This window comes from Sus scrofa, chromosome 1 (assembly GCF_054392235.1).
Source record: "Sus scrofa isolate SSC_HxYL_T2T_F1_AM1 chromosome 1, Sscrofa_HxYL_maternal_Yorkshire_Landrace_v2.0, whole genome shotgun sequence".
Classification (NCBI taxonomy): domain Eukaryota; kingdom Metazoa; phylum Chordata; class Mammalia; order Artiodactyla; family Suidae; genus Sus; species Sus scrofa.
Window position 1 is genome coordinate 92,616,683 of NC_139383.1, and position 18,312 is coordinate 92,634,994.

At 41.1% G+C, this 18,312-nt stretch overlaps 1 protein-coding gene and 1 pseudogene across 2 annotated transcripts; both read left to right on the top strand.

Annotated features, from left to right (window-relative positions):
* The first annotated feature begins 517 nt into the window (after nt 1–517).
* CGAS (cyclic GMP-AMP synthase) lies at nt 518–17,663 on the top strand. 2 transcript variants are annotated; one of them, XR_014824566.1, is made up of 5 exons: nt 518–1,254; nt 6,430–6,649; nt 8,385–8,621; nt 13,857–15,793; nt 17,173–17,663. XR_014824566.1 is itself a non-coding variant. In NM_001444646.1 (5 exons), exons 1-5 carry the CDS (start codon nt 673–675, stop codon nt 17,516–17,518), a joined length of 1,488 nt encoding a protein of 495 aa, NP_001431575.1. In that variant the 5' UTR covers nt 518–672; the 3' UTR covers nt 17,519–17,657. The 2 variants fall into 2 exon arrangements, 1 of the variants encoding a protein (NP_001431575.1); NM_001444646.1 differs by having other exon boundaries at nt 15,691–15,793; nt 17,173–17,657.
* Nucleotides 2,008–2,715, top strand: LOC100515766 (large ribosomal subunit protein uL1 pseudogene; annotated as a pseudogene).
* Nucleotides 17,664–18,312: the final 649 nt, after the last annotated feature.

Consider the following 18,312-nt stretch of genomic DNA (forward strand, 5'->3'; position numbering starts at 1 on the left):
ATCTGAGCTACAGCTGCTGGCCTAGGCCACAGGATCCAAGCTGTGTATGTGACCTACACACCATAGCAACTGCTGGATCTTTAACCCACTAAGAGAGGCCAGGGATTGAACTCTCCTCCTCATGGATACTAGTCAGGATCGTTACCACTGTGCCACAATGGGAACTCCAAGACTATACATGCTTTTAAAAAGTCAAATAATTAGAACTATTCCAATTACAGTCAATTGACATCTCATTCCATTTGGTAAAAACTGAACAATTTCTATTTCCCACTAATTAAAGAAACCCTTTATTTAAACTTACATTGAAAAAGGTTCTCCGGCAATTTCAATGTGCGAGAAGGTCTAGAGTTTTCTAGAAAGCGTTTAGGTAACAGGCCAGCAAAGGCATCTCCCTTTCCAAGCTCCCAAAGCTGTTTTGTGCTTCGCTGGGTTAGGTTTTGCCTGGTCCCCGCCCAGGTACCGCACACCCCGAAGCTGAGAAAGCGGGCAAGGCGGGGAAGGGGCGTGGCCCCCTGAGCGCGGGCTTCCGCGCGCCCTTACCCTGCGAGCCCTACTGCTGCTTCCTTCCCGCTGAGTTTTTAAGTTTCATTTCCTGAGGTGTCTGCTGGTTCCTCCGGCCGTGGCTTTGCCAGAAGCCGGTCTCCCACTGGGTTGCAGAGAGCGCCAGCCATGGCGGCCCGGCGGGGAAAGTCCACGCGGACAGCTTCAGAGGTGGGAGCCGCTGGCCCCAGGGCCTCAGCGCGGAGTGTAAATGGCGCTCCAACGGTGCCCGAGGCCGCCCGGCCTGGCGCACGGAGGAACGGCCCCTCCAGGGCGTCGGGATGCCGACGGGAGAAGAGCGGCCCGGACCCCCGGGAGAAGCCGCAGGTACGCACGAGGACGGCCCGCGCCGAGGACCAGGCGGAGGGCCCATCGGCTCCCTCCGAAAGGGTAGAGCCTCCTTCGGCCCAGGGGGCTTCCCTTCTCAGGGCTGGATCTTGCCGCGCGAGAGAGGCGCGCTCGGCGCGGGAACTGAGACCCCAGGCCGGGGCCACAGAGCTCGCAGCCCCCGCGCGGATGGAGGCACCCCCCGGCGCCTGGAAGCTCCAGACGGTGCTGGAGAAGGTGAGGCTGAGCCGCCACGAAATCTCAGAAGCGGCGGAGGTGGTGAACTGGGTCGTGGAGCACCTGCTGCGGAGGCTGCAGGGCGGAGAGTCCGAGTTCAAAGGCGTTGCCCTGCTGCGCACCGGGAGCTACTATGAGCGAGTGAAGGTGAGTTTCCCTACACCCCTGCGGTCCGCCCCCCACCCCCAACACCCAACCTCCCAGGGGTACTGGGGAAGTAACTTAGATTTGTTCTTTTGTGGCTTGTGACGTATTTCTAATTAAAACGCTGTTTCGTAAATTGACACAACGTTGTAAACCAACAATTCTTTAATTAAAGTAAATTAAAAAACAAACCGCTGTTTTGTTTTGGCTTCCCATCTGGATTGTAAGCCTCCTTGTCACAGAATGTTTTAAGAAACTTTGAACACTGTACAGCTGCTCATTTTACTGATGTGGACTCAGTGATGTTTGTTTATTGTAGGAAGACCTTGTGTGTGTTGGTTTTTGGATCTTAAACTCTTTTAGCACTGACGATCACTCATATAATTCTTTATTTTATTTTTAAAAATTTTTTTATTACTCAAATGAATTTATCACATCTGTAGTTGTATAATGATCATAACAATCTGATTTCACAGGATTTCCATCCCACAGCCCAAGCACATCCCCCCCACCCCCCAAACTGTCTCCTCCGGAGACCGTAAGTTTTTCAATGTCTGTGAGTCAACATCTGTTCTGCAAAGAAGAACACTCATATAATTCTAAGGCATCTTGAAAACCAAGTGAACAAAACTTTCATTGGACTATCTGTATATCTTGAGCATATTACCTAAGTATCAATCAGTTCTATTGTATAAAGTGTCCAAACGAAAGAGAAAGTTACTAGTTAGAAATAGAGAACGCTCTTTTCTGGTTATCGCTGCGCCAGGCGTCATGAGCAGCAAAGTCTCTCAGGACACCCTCTACAAGGCGGTGCAGGAAGTCCTGCACGGAACCAGCACAAGCGCAGGAAGTTTTTGGAGATGGTGGAGCTTCAAATCAGCCTGAAGAACTATGACCCACAGACGCTTCTCGGGCACCTCAGGCCTAAGTCTACTCCCCGCCCCAAGTTCTCCGTTTGTATTCTGGGAGACCAGCAGCATTGTGATGAGGCCAAGGCTGTGGATATCCCACACATGGACATCGAGGCACTGAAGAAACTCAACAAGAATAAGAAACTGGTCAAGAAGCTGGCCAAGAAGTATGATGCCTTTTTGGCTTCAGAGTCTCTAATCAAGCAGATTCCATGAATCCTGGGCCCTGGCCTGAATAAGGCTGGCAAGTTCCCTTCCTTGCTGACCCACAATGAGAATATGGTGGCCAAAGTTGATGAAGTGAAGTCCACGATCAAGTTCCAGATGAAGAAGGTGCTGTGTCTCGAAGTGGCTATTGGCCACGTGAAGACGACAGATGATGAGCTTGTGTATAACATCCTTTTTGCTGTCAACTTCCTGGTGTCATTGCTCAAGAAAAATTGGCAGAACGTCTGAGCTTTGTACATTAAGAGCTCCAGGGGCAAATGCCAGCACCTGTACTAAGGATCAGCTCAATAAACCATTAAAAAAAAAAAAAAAAAAAAGAAAGAAATAGAGAAATGTCTCCAATTAGAAGCTTTTTTTTTTTTGGCGTTTTAGGGCTGCGCTTGTGGTGTATAGAAGTTCTTAGGCTAGGGGCCAAATCCAAGCTGCAGCAGCCGACCTATGCCACATTGACAGCAACTTGGGAGCTTCCAGCCTCCTCTGCGACCTACTTCACAGCTCTGGGCAACACCAGATGCTTAACCCACTGAGTGAGGTTAGGGATGGAACCCGCATCCTCATGGATTCAAGTTGAGTTTGTTACTGTTGAGCCACAATGCGAACCCCCAGAACCACTCTTCTTTTTAAAATCACATTGATGGCAAGAAAATGAAAGTTGTTTTATCTAAAATATGTATTGATTTTAAAGAACTGGTTATGAAAGGCCTACTTGTTCATTGTGGAGTCATTTCATTTGCCTGCCCTCCAGCAGGCTCCTTTAGCACAACAGAACCACCCCTTCTTACCTCCTTCCTCAGCATCTCCAGTCTTTGCCCTTGTTCCTTGTTGATGTCTCTGGATTTCAGAAAAGCACATAGAAGAATTATCCCTGTTTATTTTATTCACAGTTATTTTGTTGTATTTTCTTCTGCTCTGCATACACTTGTATTTCAAAATTGGATTCCAAACTTTATAATTGGTGAAAAAACACTTCTCAGTAACTTTTTTTTTTCTTTTTGCCATTTTCTTGGGCTGCTCCCACGGCATATGGAGGTTCCCAGGCCAGGGGTCTAATCGGAGCTGTAGCCACCGGCCTATGCCAGAGCCACAGCAATGAGGGATCCGAGCCGCGTCTGCGACCTACACCACAGCTCACGGCAACACCGGATCCTTAACCTACTGAGCAAGGCCAGGGATCTAACCCGAAACCTCATGGTTACTAGTAGGATTCGTTAACCACTGAGCCACAATGGGAACTCCTAAGTAACTTTTTTACTTGGATTCATATTGACCCATTTCCGTGCATGTGTTTTATTGTGATATGATCACATTGTAGGTGAAAATCTAGAAATTTTCTTGTAGACAGTCCTTTTGAAATTGCCTGACCATAATGTTCTTTCTGTCCATCCCCAGCACCTCACTGCCACCCCCATCTAAGCCACCACTGTATTTCACCTGAACTATTGCCATTCCAATCTCCTTATTTGCTTTCTTACAATAGCTTTTTCACAGAAACCAGAGTAGATTAAAAAACAAAAACAAAAACAAAGCCAGTCATTACTCTCTCATTAAAACTTGTCTTCTCAGTGAACATGGCATAAAATCTGAATCCCTTTCTAGGACCCACAAGTCCTCCCCGAATTTGGCCTCTGGCTATTTCTTCAGTTTCATTTCATGTCACTCTTCCTCTTGTGCAAATAAACTGATTTTTGCTCCAGTTCTTTTGTGGCTTGTGACACAAGAGCTAGAACTTTAAAAGACTTGACATGACAGTTTGGAGAAGATGTGGAGCAACTGAAACTCCTCTACATGGATGATGGGAGGATAAATTGGTACTAAAGTTAAAGATGTGCTTGTTCTGTGGTCCACCAGTCCTACTCCTGGGTGTTTGTCCAATAGAAATGAGTGCTCATGGTCACTTAAATATGTATGTAAGAATGCTCAGAATAGCTTTGTAATAGTTCACCTCAGAACTGTTTGCAGTGGTTAAAAACTGGAAACAACCCAAATACTCAACAACAGAATAAGTAAATATATTTTTGTATATTCCATTAATTCAGTGGAATACTACAAAAGAACACACTGCCAATGGACATAATGACATGGATGAATCCTACAAACAATGTTGAATGCAAGAAGCCAGATATAAAGAGACACTACTATTTGATTCAGTTTATATGATGTTCCCAGGCAGGCAAACCTAACCTATGGTGTTAGAAGTCAGAAGAGTGGCTATTCTTTCTTTCTTTCTTTTTTTTTTCAAGGTCACTCCCGAGGCATATGGAGATTCCCAGGTTAGGGGCCTAATTGGAGCTACAGTGCAGGCCTGTGCCACAGAAGAGTGGCTACTCTTGATGGAGGGTTTCTAATTAGAAGTGGGAATGCTTCTGGATATGGGAATGGGGCAATTTATTTTTTAATTTTATTTATTTCTTTTTATGGCTGTGCCCACAGCATACGGAAGTTCCTGGGCTAGGGGTTGAATTGGAGCTGCAGCTGCCAGCTGACACCACAGTCACAGCAATGCCCCAGATCCGAGTCGCATCTGTGACCTACACCACAGCTCACGGCAATGCTGGTTCCTTAACCCACTGTCCTTGGGCTGTCATAACAAAATATCACAGACTGAGAGGCGTGAACAACAGACATTTATTTTCTCACAGTTCTGGAGGCTGGTAGTCCTTGATCAGGGTGCCAAAACAGCTAGGTTCTGGTAAGGGTGCTCATCTTGGTTTTCAGAAAGCCACCTTCTTCCTGTGTCCTCACTGTGCTCCTCAGTGCATGTGTGCAGAGAAAGCAATCAATCTCATAAATCCACTGATGCTGTCAGCTAGGACCTACCCTCATGATCTCATTTAAACTTCCTCACCTCCGAAAGACCCTGTCTCCAAGTATAGTCATACTGAGGCTTAGGGCCCAGTTTTTAGGAATTTTGAGAGGACACAGTTGAATACACAGCACAGTATGTCTCATTTTGGACGAGCTACATCCACATGGTCAAAAGACAGTGGGTTACCAGGTACAATGTTGAGTAGTACAGTCTAAGGGCTCTACATGAAACATACCCCCAATGAGTGAAAGACTTGTCAAATTTTTTTTTTTTTTGGCTGCACCTGCAATGTGTGGAAGTTCCTGGGGTAGGGATCAAACCCATGCCACAGTAGTAACCAGAGGCCCAGCAATAACAGTGATGGATCTTTTAACCTGCTGAGCCACTAGGGAACTTCTTATGCATTTTTAATATAGGAAAAACAAGCATTTATTATAATTGCTGCCGTTGTGATAAAGAAGATTCTGTGAAGCTCTTTAAATGCTGTGGTTCAAAGACACTAAGGTAGTTCGTGCATAACTTAGAGCTCATACTCATATGGGTGACTGGCAGCTATAAAGAGAAAGCCCTTGCTTAACTAGCCAGGAGGTGACCCCACAAATTTTTGAGACCAGAGACAGGAGGGTGGCTCAGTGTGTAGCTTGTGACAAAAGGTAGCACCTTTAAGATCTTTAATTTTATCAGTCTTTAAACTCCTGAAAAAACTGGTTAGGTTTTTAAAGCTTACATATTATTTTAAATTGGTTTTAAAAAATGAGTATAGAACCTATAAAGGAGAACCTAAAATTGGAGGTTAGGATTAACACATACACACTACTATCTACAATGTATGGAATGGATGGGAAACAAGAATGGATGGGTAACAAGGACCTATTGTATAGTACAGGGAAATAAATATACTCACTACTGTGTAATAACCTATATGGGAAAGGAACCTGAAAAGGAATGAACACAGGTATATGTATAACTGATTTCCTTTGCTATATACCTGAAACTAAAACAAAATCCTAAGTCCCCTATATGCTAATGAAATTAAAAAAATAAGCATAGGATCTACACACTGAAATCAATAATATTCTTTCAGCACCATTAGTCTCACTCTCAGAGAGTATAAATTTTAGGAATCCTGCTTTTCAAAGTAGGATTTTAAGTGGAAATTTTAAGGAAAAAATTGTAGTTGCTTGGGAAATGCTCATAGGCAAATATTTCAGTGCTGTTTTTACTGTTTCTTAGATTTCTGCTCCCAATGAATTTGATGTTATGTTCAAACTGGAAGTTCCCCGAATTCAGCTAGAAGAATATTGCAACAGTGGTGCTCATTATTTTGTCAAGTTCAAAAGAAATCCTGGAGGAAATCCTCTGGAACAGTTCTTAGAAAAGGAAATATTATCAGCTTCTAAGATGCTGTCCAAGTTTAGGAAAATTATTAAGGAAGAAATTAAAAATATAGAAGGTAAGATTTTTGACTTTTTTTTTTGTCTTTTTGCTATTTCTTGGGCTGCTTCCCACAGCATATGGAGGTTCCTAGGCTAGGGGTCCAATTGGAGGTGTTAACCACTGGCCTACGCCAGAGCCACAGCAACTCGGGATCTGAGCCATGTCTGCGACCCACACCACAGCTCATGGCAACACTGGATCCTTAACCCACTGAGCAAGGCCAGGGATCCAACCAGCAACCTCATGGTTCCTAGTCTGATTCGTTAACCACTGTGCCACAACGGGAACTCCAAATTTTTGACTTTTGATTGTTAATGTCCACTTCTCTCTTGATATTTCTCGATCTCTCTTAGCAAACTGTTAACTACTGTCTTCTAGAAACAGCTCTTTGCTCTTGATTTTAGCTTACTAGATTTTTTGGTATTCTTCCTAAATAGTTATTGGCTCTGTTTTGGTCTCCACTAAGTCCTCGCCAAATAAAATTGAGTGGTGGTTGAATAAAATTGGTGAGATCCCCTCTTGCAGCTTGAAGCTCATAAACAGAGATTGTAGTGCATGCTGTGAAGGGAGTGAGGTGGGAGAAGTGGTGACCTTTCGGGCTGGGTGGCGGAGAAAGGCCCAGAGGGAAAAAAGAGCTTGATAAGTTCAAAGAGCAAAAAGAAGTCCTGTGAACAAGGCGAAGAGTGACATGAGATGAAGCTGAAGAAGAAACCAGAGGCCAGATTCTGGGAGGACCTGGAGAGAAGTTCTGATTTTATGCCACATTCATTGAGAAGCTTTGTATTTTAAAAAATGTTCTCTGGTTTCTGTGAAGAAGATAATCTAAGAAGGCAAATGAGGTGAAGGTGGTGGTGACTGAATGGGAGTGGGGTGGGTGCTGGGGATGGAGAGAAGCACACACATCCAGGCTGTAGCAGTGCTTGCTTCTGGGTTGAGTGGGTGCTGATGGAGGGCAGAGGTAAAGAAGGCTCCCAGGTGTCTGGGTTGAGCATCTGTGTGGATTGATCCTGCCATTTTCTAAGTTAGGAGTGACAAGAGAAGAACATATTTTGGGATATGAGTTGAGAGTTTGCCTTTGGATAGGTTAAGTTAGTGATTCCTGTGATAGGCTGAAGTGAATGTGTAGGGAGCATGATGACCTTCAAGTTCATCCATGTTGTCACAAGAGACAGGATTTCCTTCCCTGTTAAGGCTCAACAATACTCCAGTGTCTCTAGATGCTGCGATCCCATTGCCCATTCATCTCTCAGATGCTACCCTGGTTGTCTCTGTGTCTTGGCTGTTGTGCACAGTGCACCACAGGCCACCCTTTCTGCTGTCACTGTGGTCTCAGTTGCTTCTCTCCTCCTACTGCTCAGATGGCTTCCTCTTTTTTTTTTTTTTCCCTTTTCTTTTTAGGGCTGCACCTGCTGCATATGGAGTTTCCCAGGCTAGGGGTTGAATTGGAACTGCAGCTGCTGGCCTACACCACAGCCACAGCAACGCCAGATCCAAGCCATGTCTGCGACCTACACCACAGCTCACAGCAACGCTGGATCCTTAACCCAGTGAGTGAGGCCAGGGATCGAACCCACGTTCTCAAGGAAGCTAGTCCAGTTTGTTACCACTGAGCCATGATGAAACTCCCTAATTTTCATCTTATACTTAGCACTTTATGGATCTCCAATTGTAGGTATGTTATTTTTATTGTATTTTCAGAGAAAATTGGACTGATAAGCCCTTTCTTCCTTTTTATATATTTAAACATACAGGTGTCACTGTGGAGAGGAAGAGGAGAGGGAGCCCTGCAGTAACACTTCTGATTAGCAAACCTAAAGAAATATCTGTGGATATAATCCTGGCTTTGGAATCTAAAAGCAGCTGGCCTGCTAGCACCCAGAAAGGCCTGCCCATCAGTCAGTGGCTTGGAGCAAAAGTTAAAAACAATCTGAAACGACAGCCATTTTACCTGGTACCCAAGCATGCCAAGGAAGGAAGTGGTTTTCAAGGTATCTTGACTGTGAAGGTTAACTTAAAGACATCCCTGTAAAAGAGTTGTCAGTGTTACTTACTGGGGCAGTGAAAGATCAGCCAGTGCTGTTGGTATTTCAAGAGCCCTCAGGCTAAGTAGGCTATAAGATGGTGAGAGAGAGAATTGAAAAGGGCATAATTGTAATAGTAATATAAAATACTTAGCTTTAAAATGTCTACTGACCCACACTTAAATGTTGTTTTTGTTTGTTTAGAATACAGAAAGGCAGTACCAACCTTGGAGTTAGACTGCCCTGGATCTGAATCCTAAGGCTTCTTCCCTTTTAGCTGTGTGACCTTGGGCTAGTTATCAAACCTCTCTAAACCTATGTGCTTATCTGCATATGTTGGTTAATCAAAGCTACTTGAAAGATTCTGTGGAGATGAAAATGAGGCAATGTGTGTAGGATCCCTGGTTCAGTTCATGGCAGTTTTATGTTATTGATGTTGTCCCCAAAGCCTGCACTGTCATCTCAGTTGTATTTCTCTCTCCTTCATCTCCCTCCACTGCTCCCATGCAGCTGGCAAACCTTCGCAGTCTCAGCTGCCATTGGGCCAGTGGCTAGGTCTCCTCACCTGTGTGCCCCAGCCTCCTGGGTTAGGATGGGTTTTCAGGGGTGCTCTTAGGTGACATTCAAATTGTGGAAACTGGGCTGAGTTAGTTTACAGATAAAACTGAACAATGGTGACATTTTCTCAAGTGGTAGAAAAAATTTTATGATTATTTTCGTTTTCTCTTATAAATTACATAAGAACTTTTGGTACTTACTGCTGATGAACTCCAAGGAAACTAGAGGAGACCAGGAAACAAATGAAGCCAAGTTATAAATGAGCATTGCTGAACAAATCTCAGAAATCCTCAGCCATGCTTAGCTTGCTGGCTTGTTTTGTGGACACATGTCATAACATTATGTTACATATATATGAGTCATTTTCTGCAAGAAAAGTTGTTTAGAAGAGGGAATTACATATATCATTTTTCATAATTTTGTTTAAAAAAACCCCAGCTTTTTGCAGAGGTGGCAGTCCTGAGCAATTTCTAGAAGGGCCGCCCCAAGAAACCCTCGCTGTATATGATATGGAAATCGCAGGAGGACCCATAATGCCAGTGACTTGGGGGAAGCGGGGGAGGCCCATCAGCCTGGGGATGAGGAAGAGCCCTTCAGGGACCCTGGGGCTGTACAGAGGCCAGTGTTTGGGTAGTTCCTTATCCTTGCAGAAGATGACCGTGCAGGCGTCAGGTGCTTAGCTCACCTCTGCTCTGTTACCCTTGGTTGTTTTCCATCTCCTGTCATTTCTGATTATCTGTGAGAAGGCAAAACCTTGTGTGTGTGCATGCGTGTGTGTGTGTGTGCTCACACACATGCACATCCAAGTGATTGAACAGAAGCGTATTTTAGCAGTGAAAATACTTGTACTAGGTTGGAGGCACTTTGCCTGAGGCATGTGCAAGTTCCAGGGCTGGGGATGAACCTGTGCCTGCTGGAGCGACAACTCTGGCTCCTTAACCCACTGCACTACCTGACTACATAACACCAATTTTAACTTTTCTCTTTTCCAAACATTTTATTATACATTTCCTGCTGTCACAAGCTATCTTTTTATCTTTTTAAAAATACAATTTGATTTCTTTTTGGGCTTTTATTTTAACTCAGTGAATTTTATTATATTTATAATTGTACAATGATCATCAACAACCCAATTTTATAGCATTTCCATCCCAGACCCCTAGCCCATCCCTCCCCTCAACAACCTGTCTCCTTTGGAAATGGTAAGTTTTTCAAACTGTGAGTCAGGATCTGTTCTGCAAAGAAGTTCATTGTATCCTTTTTTTAGATTCCACATGTGATAGCCTGTGACTTTGTGTCTCACTGTCTGGTTAACTTCACTTAGCATGATAATTTCTAGGTCCATCCATGTTGCTTAAAATCCCAGTATTTCATTCCTTTTAATGACTGAGTAACATTCTATTGTGTATACGTACCATATCTGCTTTTCCACTCCTCCGTCGATGGACATTTAGGTTGTTTCCATGTCTTGGCTATTGAAAATAGTGCTGCAGTGAACATCGGAGTACATGTGTCTTTTCAAGTCATGGTTTTCTCTGGATAGATGCCCAGGAGTGGGATTGCTGGATCAAATGGTGGTTCTATTTTTAGTTTTCTGAGGAATATCCAAACTGTTTTCCACAGTGGTTGCACCAATTTACATTCCCACCAACAGTGTAAGAGGGTTCCCTTTTCTCCACACCCTCTCCAGCATTTATTGTTTGTAGACTTTTTGATGGCCACTCTGACTGGTGTAAGGTGTTGTAGTAGTTTTGATTTTCATTCCTCTAATAATTAGTGATGTTGAACATCTTTTCTTTTTGTTTTTTTGCCATATGTATGTTAGGTCTTCTTTGGAGACTTGTCTTTTTAGATCTTCTGCTTCTTTTTGATGGTGTTCTCTGTTTTTTTAATATTGAACCACAGGAAGTGTTTACATATTTTGGAGATTAATCCCTTGTCAGTCACTTCATTTGCCAATATTTTTCCCCATTCTGTGGGTTGTCTTTCATTTTGTTTAGGGCTCCCTTTTCTGTGAAAAAACTTTTAAGTTTAACTAAGTCCCATTTGTTTATTTTTGTTTTTATTGTCATTACTCTAGGAGGTGGGTCTGATAAGATATTGGTGTCGTTTATGTCAGAGAGTGTTCTGCCTGTTTTCCTCTAAGAGGTCTATAGTATCCAGTCTTATAGGTTTTTAATCCATTTTGAGTTTATTTTTGTGTATGGTGTGAGGGATTATTCTAATTACATTCTCTTATTTGTAGCTCTCCAGTTTGCCCAGCACCTCTTATTGAAGGGACTGTCTTTTCTCTATTGCATATTCTTGCCTCCTTTGTCATAGATTAGTTGAATGTAGGTGTGAGGGTTACAATTTGATTTTTAATTAAAATTTTCAAATTTTTATAATCTTCTACCTACCTATGCCAAAGAATATCATATTATTACCAAGAGTGTAATTATTTGTATAAGCTTTCTTTGCAGTTCTTTTTGTTCTTAAGATAAAAGGTTACATTTAGAATGGATAAGCAATGAGGAACTATATCCAATTATTTGTGACAGAACATGATAGAAGATAATATGAGAAAAAGAATGTATGTATATGTATGACCGAGTCACTTTGCTATACAGCGGACATTGACATAACTTTGTAAATCAACTATACTTTAATTAAAAAATAAAAGGACAGTGAAAAACCAGGTCCTTAACCCACTAGGCCACCATGGAACTCCTGGATTTTAAATCCTGATTTAGTTTTGTTTCATAAGTTTATAAAACATTCACATGTTTCCAAAGCCAAAGCTACAGAAAAAGTTTACCTTCATGTTCCCTTTGCACTCTTCTCTCCTTCCTTGATTAGAAACCCTTTAATTGTTTTTGGTTTACCTGTCATTTTTTAAAAATACAAATATATATATATATATACACACACATGCAACCCTCCTTTTAAAAAATAAAATGTATACATTTCTGTTTTCATTTAGTAAGATATCTTGGATGTCATCCCATAGTTCTTTATAGAGATAGCATTCATTCCTTTAAATTTTTAAAAAATTTTTATGCTGTTTTTAAAAGTTACTTTCCATTGTAGTTATTAAAAAATATTGGCTACATTCCATCCTTGTAGCCTGTCTTACACCCAGTAGCTTTTACCTCCCAGTGTCTGAGAGTCTGCTTTTTTGTTATATTCACTAGTTTGTTGTATTTTTGTGATTCCACATGTAAGTGATATTTTACAGTATTTGTCTTTCTCTGTCTGACTTTTTTCAGTTAGTGTAATACCCTCCAAGTCCTTCCATATTGCTACAAGTGGCAAAATTTATTCTTTTTTATGGCTGAGTTTTACTTAATTATATATGTACCATGTCTTCTTTATCCATTCATCTGTTGATGGACTCTTAGGTTGCTTCCATATCTTGGCAATTGTGAATAATGCTGCTGTGAACATTGGGTGCATACATTTTTTTGAATTCGCTTTTTTGTTGTTTGTTTGTTTTGAGCACCCATTTCTTTTACAGTCTGTTTTTATAGCTGGCCAAGATGTAGTGAATCCATATCTAATCTTGCTAGCATTGCCAGCACATTTCCATGTGGAATTCACCAATTTGCTTTCCCGCTGTTGTGTATAGCGACTACACCTTTCACTCTCAGTTTTATCAGCACAACTCATTAAACTTTAGAATTTTTACCATTCTTCCAAAACAGAAAATACTATCACAATGTAGTTGTTGAAAATAAACTTTAATTTTAGAATAGTTTAAGATTCACAGAAGCCCCAAGATAATGTAGAGTTCCTGTATACCCCATCTTACATTAATATGACACAGTTGTCACAAATAATGAACCAATATTGATATAGTCTTGTTAACTGAAGTCCACAGTTTATTCAGACTTCCTTAGTTTTTATCTGATGTCCTTTTTCTCTTCCAAAATCCCATGTAGGACACCACATTGCATTTCATTGTTGTGTCCCCTTGACCTCATCTTGACTGTAATAGTTTCTCAGACTTTCCTTGTTTTTGATGACCTTGATGGTTTTGAGGAGTACTGGCTAGCTGCTTTGTAGAATATCCCTTGTTTGGCATGTGTCTCAGGTTTTTCTTGTGATTACCCTGGAGTCTGGGTTTAGGGGTGGAGAACTGAAGAGGTGAAGTGCCTTCTCATCACATGACATCAAGGGCATGAGCAGAACTTAGCCCTGCTAGTGATGACCTTGATCACATGGCTGAGGGAGAGTTTGTCAGGTTTCTCCTCTCGTGTGTCCCTCTCTTCCTCCCTTCCATCCTGTGCTATTTGGAAGGAAGTCACTGTGCACAGCTCATGCTTAAGCTAACCTCTTTAAGAGCAGAGTCTATACACAAATTATTTGGAACTCTTCTTCATGAGAGATTTATCTCTTATCCCCATTTATTTATATTTTTACCTAAATCATATCAGTATGGACTCATGGGTATTTGTCTCATATTTTAGGCTACAATCCAATACTACTTTCATTTTGTTGCTTAAATTATTCCAGCTTTGGCCTTTAGGATCTCTTTCAGTTGGTTTCTGTGCTCTTTTGATATTTGTCCCATAATTGTGGGATATTTTTTTGGTTTTAAGCACTAAGTCATTTTCTGGCACTCCAAGATGCTCTAAGGCTCATCTTGTATATTTCCTGCTTCAGTCCTAGAACCAGCCATTTTTCCAAGGAGCCATGGATCCTTTTACTGGAGAGTACACTAGAAACCAAGATCTGGGTGCTGTATGTGCTTTGCCTCTGAGGGACTCTCAGCTGGAGGATCAAGGATCTATTTATGTATACTAACTACAGAATATATACCGACTGGATTGGTATTTATATCTGTACCCACCTGTGTTTGTATTCAGTGCTACTTGAGTTCATCCTGATGCCTCCAACCATAGTCCATTACCACATGGGTCCTTCTCTTGCTGTCTGTACCCTCTCTCTCCATCAGTGAGAAGCCTGGCTCCTGCTGTCTGCCACCCACCTATTCCTTGTTGGATTCAGTCCACAGGTGTGGATGCTTCAGAATTGTAAACCATTCCCCTCTGAGCACAGTGTGTATGTACAGTTCCTTTTGCCTTCGGTTTTACAGACCCCAGACCCCAGAGTAACTGAGCTCGGCACCTTTTGTCCCCACCCCCTTCAGGAAGGTTGTGTTCTACATTCATAATACAGTTACAGTCCCTTTTCATAGTCTGAATTATTTCCTGAGATCCCTTGATCTTCTAAATTATTTTTTATTATTATTCATTTTTTGGGCTTTATTTAGGGCCTCGCCCATGGCATAGGGGTCAAATTGGAGCTGTGGCTGCTGGCCTGCACCACAGTCTCAGCAACATGGAATCTGAGCCATATCTACAACATTAATACAGCTCACAACAACACCAGATCTTTAACCCACTGAGTGACGCCAGGGATTGAACCCACATCCTCATGGATACTAGTCGGATTCATTTCTGCTGCACCATAGCAGAAACTCCTATAACTTTTTATTATGAAAAAATTTAAACCGATGGAAAAGTGGAATATATTGAACTCACACACATCTGTCACCCAGCCTCTTTTGTATTTTCTGCATGTACAGTTATATTATCTGTCAATAATGAGAGCTTTGTTTCTCTCTTTCCAATGTTATAGCCCTATTTTTTTCTTCTCTTACTGTGCTGCCCAGGATAGCCAGTGCATGTTGAACAGAAATGGGGATAGCAGACAGCCTGCCTTCCTGATTTCAAAGGAAAAACGTCATCTTTTTACCTTAGGTTATCATGTTGCTAGGTTTTTTTTATAGCCTACCTTTCATCAGATCAAATTTCCATTCCCATTTAAATTACTAAGAGGTGTTTTCTTTTAATGATGAATGAATGTTAAGTTTTATTAGCTACATTTTCTGCTTCTATTGAGATGATCAAATGTTTCTTCTCTGATCTGTTAATGTGACAAATTATATTGGTTGATTTTTAAAATTATAAACCAGTTGTGCATTCCTGGTATTAAATCCAGGTAGGTGATAGGATAGTCAAATATTAAAAGAGCTAGCCATGGTAAAACTTGTGGAGAATAAGGAAATCATTCTAGTCTTACATAAAAAGGCATATAAAAAAAGGTTGTATTCCCTGGTTCATTTTACATTAATACCAAAACATGCAAGGATAGTATAAAAGAATAAACAAAAAGTTTCAATTAATTGATTCAAATTATTATTAAAAGAAAACATTAACAAACTGAATTTAGGAGTATATAATACCATGGCTAACTCTATTAAACTCTGACTTCTGCTCCCTAATTTTTTTCTAACTCAGCCCATTGTTTGCTTATTTGCATCAGTTGTTTTTCAAGTATGTAATCACATTATTTATCTGTTTACTTTTGGTCTGTCTCTCCCTAGAAACTTTTCAGAATGTTATTTTAATGAAGGAGATCACTTAAATATTGTGCTGTTTATATATGAACGTTTTTGGTTAAGTGCTTCTCTGTTTTTCTTTTGGAAATTAAGAAGAAACATGGAGGCTTTCCTTCTCTCACATTGAAAAGGACATTTTGAAAAATCATGGACAGTCTAAAACATGCTGTGAAATTGATGGAGTGAAATGTTGCAGGTAAGTTCCCTACTTTTTGAAATGACAGATTATCAGTGGAATGCTTAATTATTATTATCATTTGTCTTTTTAGGGCCTCGCCTGTGGCATATGGAGGTTCCCAGGCTAGGGGTTGAATTGGAGCTGTAGCTGCCGGCCTATACCACAGCCATGGCAATGTGGGATCTGAGCTGTGTCTGTGACGTACACCACAGCTCATGGCAACACCAGATCCTTAACCCACTGAGCAAGGCCAGGGATTGAACCTGCGTCCTCATGGATATGAGTCAGGCTGGTTACTGCTGAGCCACTATGGGAACTCCTGGAATGCTTAATTATTTGTTGGCTCCATAGGTCAAGCCTGAAGATGATCATTGCTGGGTTGAGTCCTGGAGTCAGTGGGCACATGGCTAGATTGGCCTGGAGTATAATAGTGTAGGCATGAGACCAAGGAAGCCAAGTCTGAGGAACCAGGGCAGGAGTCTTGTTGGAAGGCAGTGCCAGAGAGCATAGTCCTGAGTCTGGGTTATATGGATGCAAGAAAGAAGGACAGAGTGAGGGGTGTGAACTCTAGTCATGACTAACCCACGACAATTGTCTTAGTACTGTGGTAGCTTCTAGGCAATGAATATTAGTGTCGCATAATGCGAGGACAGCAAAGGACTGCTCTTATTGCACAGTGGTGCTTGCTTTGAGATAGTTTGGCTGTGTTGAAGGCCAGGACTGACTAGCCAAACTTGAAACAACAGTGAGATGGGCAATTATTTTTCTTAGTAGCATATATACCATAAGAACTGAACTTGAAAAGGAATCATTCATTTGAGTTTCTAAAGTTCTCTGGAATAAGGGTCACAAAATTTAAAAAGTTAAAGCAAGAATGCCCAGTGTGTGCAGGGAGTTCTTTAAGGAGTCATATGCAGCTTTGAAGTAAGCATTAAGAAAAATATATTGTCGACCATACTTAATAATTTCATAAACATAACATTTTGTCAACTACTAAATAACTGGATGATATAGTCAAAATAAATTCATTTTATGAAAACTAAAGATTTTTCTAGGTATTAAATAACTGGATGAATAATATAAATATCTCCCAGTTTCATATGGTTGAATTAATCCTGATAGAATAAAATATTTAAGCTAGGAATGGGGAAGAGGGAAGGGAAAAATATGTTTTTGAAATTTAAAGCATGTATTTGAAAAATTAATTTGGTTTTAGAACGACTGTATAATCATATTATTTATATATATGTTATTTTTTGTATTTTGTATGTATTATCTGTATTGTTGGTTATATCTTTATGTTTTTTTTTTTTTTCTGTAAGATACCTAAAGTTCTTTGTGGAATGAAATAAGTTATAAATAAGTAAAAATAAATGATTTTCTTTTTTATTCAACAGGAAAGAGTGTTTAAAACTAATGAAATACCTTTTAGAACAACTGAAAAAAAAGTTTGGAAACCGAAGGGAACTGGCTAAGTTCTGTTCTTATCACGTGAAAACTGCCTTCTTTCACGTCTGTACCCAGGACCCTCATGACAATCAGTGGCACCTCAAGAACCTTGAGTGCTGCTTTGATAACTGTGTGGCATATTTTCTGCAGTGCCTCAAGACAGAACAACTGGCCAATTATTTCATTCCTGGAGTCAATCTGTTCTCTCGAGACCTAATTGACAAACCAAGTAAAGAATTTCTGTCAAAGCAAATTGAATATGAAAGAAACAATGGATTTCCAGTTTTTTGGTGAATTTTGAAATTATATTTTTAAAACTAATAGAGAATTAGAATGATTTTATAATAAGTGAAATGTCACAGCCAATGATGGACTAAAATGAATTTAAATAATTACTCAGGTCTCAGTCTGTCTTAATAAACTCTAATCAATATAAAAAGATGAGGAGTTCCCATTGTGGCCCAGTGGAAATGAATCCGACCAGTATCCATGAGGATATGGTTTAGATCCCTGGCCTCGCTCAGTGGGTCAGGGATCTGATGTTGCTGTGAGCTGTGGTGGAAGTTGCAGATGTACCTTGGATTCTGTGTTGCTGTACCTATAGCTCCAATTCGACCCCTAGCCTGGGAACTTCCATGCTCCTGTAGCCCGAAAAAAAAAGCAAAAAAATGTATAAAAAGATGAATGATCTTAGGAAGGAGGTTAGTCAAGAAATAAGAAACAAAAGAAATATTTGAAATAGAAAAGCTTTACCAAAGTAGAAGGAAAAGAAGGACAAAATATATATCACCTCAAATTATATTTATCACCACTTGGGAGTTCCCGTTGTGGCTCAGTGGTTAACGAATCTGGCGAGGAACCATGAGGTCCAGGGTTCGGTCCCTGGCCTTGCTCAGTGGGTTAAGGATCTGGCGTTGCTGTGAGCTGTGGTGTAGGTCGAAGACATGGCTCGAATCTGGCATTGCTGTGGCTCTGGAGTAGGCTGGCGGCTATAGCTCCAATTAGACCACTAGCCTGGGAACCTCCATGTGCTGTGGGTGTAGCCCTAGAAAAGGCAAAAAGACAAAAAAAAAATTTCACCACTTACA